This window comes from Haplochromis burtoni, unplaced genomic scaffold (genome assembly GCF_018398535.1).
Source record: "Haplochromis burtoni strain Fernald_Lab_line unplaced genomic scaffold, NCSU_Asbu1 Contig_387, whole genome shotgun sequence".
NCBI lineage: Eukaryota > Metazoa > Chordata > Actinopteri > Cichliformes > Cichlidae > Haplochromis > Haplochromis burtoni.
The window spans coordinates 408,938-412,498 of NW_024582748.1; the positions used below are offsets into that span (position 1 = coordinate 408,938).

At 49.7% G+C, this 3,561-nt stretch overlaps 1 protein-coding gene across 1 annotated transcript in view; it reads left to right on the forward strand.

Annotated features, from left to right (window-relative positions):
* The window catches only part of LOC102299453 (calpain-1 catalytic subunit), a gene marked incomplete in the record, with an annotated part of 12,314 nt that overhangs the window by 5,114 nt on the left and 3,639 nt on the right, over positions 1-3,561 (forward strand). Inside the window, 7 exon segments of the mRNA XM_014340777.2 lie at positions 141-259; positions 398-531; positions 687-855; positions 1,035-1,118; positions 2,189-2,274; positions 2,353-2,427; positions 2,501-2,661. Of these exon segments, the coding sequence (XP_014196263.2) occupies positions 141-259; positions 398-531; positions 687-855; positions 1,035-1,118; positions 2,189-2,274; positions 2,353-2,427; positions 2,501-2,661 (828 nt within the window).

The window sequence follows — 3,561 nt, forward strand, 5'->3', positions numbered from 1 at the left end:
CTGCCTCTCCATTCAGGTTTGTCCAATCAGATCAGATTAAAAAGAATAAGCAGAGGCTGCAGCTTCACTTCATTCAGGCTGAAGTAACTTGTAAAAGAGGCTCAGGTGTGCACCTGTCTCACCTGTGCGTGCTCCTGCAGGTGACTGCTGGCTGCTGGCTGCGATTGGCTCGCTGACGCTGAACGAGCAGCTGCTGCATCGCGTTGTTCCTCACGGTCAGAGCTTCAGCCACCAATACGCCGGCATCTTCCACTTCCAGGTGAGACTTTCTGCACCGAGGCCACGCTCATTCACCTGTAAAACGTGCTTTGTGGACATGGTTTGAGTGCGGCTGGTGGTTGATGCTGGATGAGGACACACCTGTCAGAGGTGACTGATTCTCCTTCTTGCTCTGCAGTTCTGGCAGTTTGGGCAGTGGGTGGACGTTGTGATCGACGACCGGCTGCCAGTCAAAGATGGCGAGCTGCTGTTCGTCCACTCGGCTGAAGGCACTGAGTTCTGGAGCGCTCTGCTGGAGAAGGCCTACGCCAAGTAAGACCCGCCCACCTACAAACAGGTGTTCATGTTTGTAGGTGTTTGTTTGTGGTTTCAGGTGCCGATCTCCAGCCTCGCCGGTTTCAACGCGATCCAGCACGGCATCTGCGGGTGAACTTTGTGTTTACTGCGTGTCTCTTGTTGTTTCTCAGGTTGAACGGGTCATACGAGGCGCTGTCCGGCGGCAGCACCACTGAGGGCTTCGAGGACTTTACGGGAGGCGTGTCAGAGATGTACGAGCTGAAGAAGGCGCCCAAAGATCTTCATCGCATCATCAGCAAAGCGCTAGAAAGAGGCTCGCTGCTCGGCTGCTCCATCGACGTCAGTCACGTCTCCGTGGAGTCAAACACACAAAATGTCCCGCAGACTTTCAGCAAATCAGTGCAGGCGCTTGTTTCTGTTTCAGGAAGTGATGTCACAGGTTTTTCAGGTGTAATTATATGTGATGATGTGAAAACGGAGCGTTTGTCCACACTGATCAAACGAACTTCTGTCTTCAGATCACCAACAGCCTCGACATGGAGGCGGTCACCTTTAAGAAGCTTGTCAAAGGCCACGCCTACTCTGTGACAGGCCTCAGACAGGTGAGCTCAGCTGCGAGGTAAAAGTAACAAACTGTTACCTGAGAGTCATGTCAGCTCACCTCCCTACGTTTGAATAACACCAGAGTGTGATTTTTCACCACGTCACTGTTTAAGGAACAAACTGTGAAACGTTGGCTGTAATAACAAGGATCCAAATTAAAGTCATGCAAAATGAATATTTAATTTATTTCTTTCATTTGTCAGAAGGTTCAGTAACACGTGACTGGCTTCATGGTCAGAATCAGAATGACTTTATTTATCCTCAGGGGGCAGTTAGGATGGTTTGGGCGTTTTGGGGTTCAAGGACTAAATGTGTTGGTGGATTTCCAAAAAAAGCTCAAATCAATCCAAAGTGTGTTTGAGTCGATCTCTTCAGCAGCAGACTGCTCCAGATCACGAAATGATTGTAGGCCGGTCGCTTTGACAGCTCTAGGGATGAAATCCTGTGAAAAGTAGAAAGTAGATTCTGCAGCTTGTTGCAGGGCATTGATGTGGTCGCTCTATTACGTTTCCTGGATGGGGCCAAAGCTCACGCTCGGCTCCTTTTTACTGACTTCTCTTCAGTTTTTATACAATCAGCCACATCTCGCAGCTGATCGACTTCCAGTTTAAACTGGATTTTAATTTTGTTGGTTGGATTTTAGATGTTTTACCTAACAAAGCTCAGTGTGTCAGCTGGTTCTTTACTATATTACACACTAATGGCTGTTGTAGTACACAGGCTAACAGGCATTTCATTCAATTTTGGGCTCTATCTGATAGATACAGTGAAGAGTGACAGAAAGCAGAGAGAGGGCAAAGGACCACGGGTCGGATTCGAACCCGGGCCGGTTGCCCACTCATCCCAGTGAGCCAAACCGGCGCCCAAAATGATGACCCTTTTTTATAAAGTTTTATTGAATCAGTTTTAGACCAAGAGACATCGAGTGTCCTTCATGCCTGCTGCCTGCTGCACTTTGAAAATCAGTTTCCCATTGGGGACAATAAAGTTAGCATTGACCATTGTTTCTCAGGTGAACCGCTCAGTTTTAGATTTCCTCATTTGATCTCAGGTGTTTGTCCTCCTGTAGGTGGAGTACCGGCGCCAGCGCGAGCTGCTGATCCGGATCAGGAACCCCTGGGGTCAGGTGGAGTGGACCGGAGCATGGAGCGATAAGTGAGTGCTGCAGCTTGTCAGACTCTGCTAAGTGGGAGGAGGAGAGCACGGAGAGTTTAACGTTTGTTGGTGTTTCAGCTCCTCGGAGTGGAACGCCATCGACTCGGCCGAGAAGGACGAGATGCTGTGCAAGATGGAGGACGGGGAGTTCTGGTATGTTTGCTCTGTGATGATGATTGTGGTGTCTTTAAAGGACGAAGATGTTCAAACGACTGTCGCTGTGCAGGATGTCATTCCAGGAGTTCCTGCGTCAGTTCTCCCGGCTGGAGATCTGCAATCTGACTCCAGACGCTCTGAGCCAGGACTCCACCAGCTTCTGGAACACCGCCACGTACGAGGGCAGCTGGAGGAGAGGGAGCACCGCCGGGGGCTGCAGGAACCACCCGAGTGAGGACGGAGGGGCAGATACACCTCTTTTATACAAACATGGTGCCGTGCTCAAACTAGAACCAGTTCTACGCACGCCCACCAAGTCAGGACCTCTGATGTCAGTGACTGTGGGAGGGGCTACCAGTGATTGGCAGACCCAGCCAGACAACCTGTAATCCTGTATCATAGTTGGTTCTCAAAGCTGAGGAAATGCAGACTGGTTCTCCGAGGCTCGGCACCACGTTGGTGAAAAAGAGGTCTGAGTATGTCGCAGGGATTGTCTGGCTTGTGTGTGACGGGGGTGTGAAGAGTCTATGTAACATGTGAGCATGCGTGTAGGCGCAGCACCTGACGGCAGAGCAGAATGAAGAAGGTTTTGGAGTTGATAGAGACGGCCGCGGTCTAACGGGCTGCAGCCTTTGCAGTGTGTATTAAAAGGAGCAGTACCCTCATTGATCGTGGCTCAAGAGTTGGGAGTTCACCTTGTAATCAGAAGGTTGCCGGTTCGAGCCCCAGCTTGGACAGTCTTGGTCGTTGTGTCCTTGGGCAAGACACTTCACCCGTTGCTTACTGGTGGTGGTCAGAGGGCCAGTGTCCGGCAGCCTCGCCTCTGTCAGCCTCTCTCTGTCAGCCTGCCCAAGGGCAGCTGTAGCTACAACTGTAGCTTGCCTTCACCAGTGTGTGTGAATGAATAGTGGAATTGTAAAGCGCTTTGAGGGGTCCTGAAAAGCACTGTATAAATGCAATCCATTATTATTCCCTGTCTGCACTTGGGTCCTCATATCAACACTCAGGCTGCGCCGTGACAGTTGGATGCTCATATTAAACATGGCTAATGTTTAAAAAAAAATTTCTTTTTTACCTTTATTAACCACAAAGAAAAATAAGTCTGAGATTAAAAAATGTCTCTAATAAAAA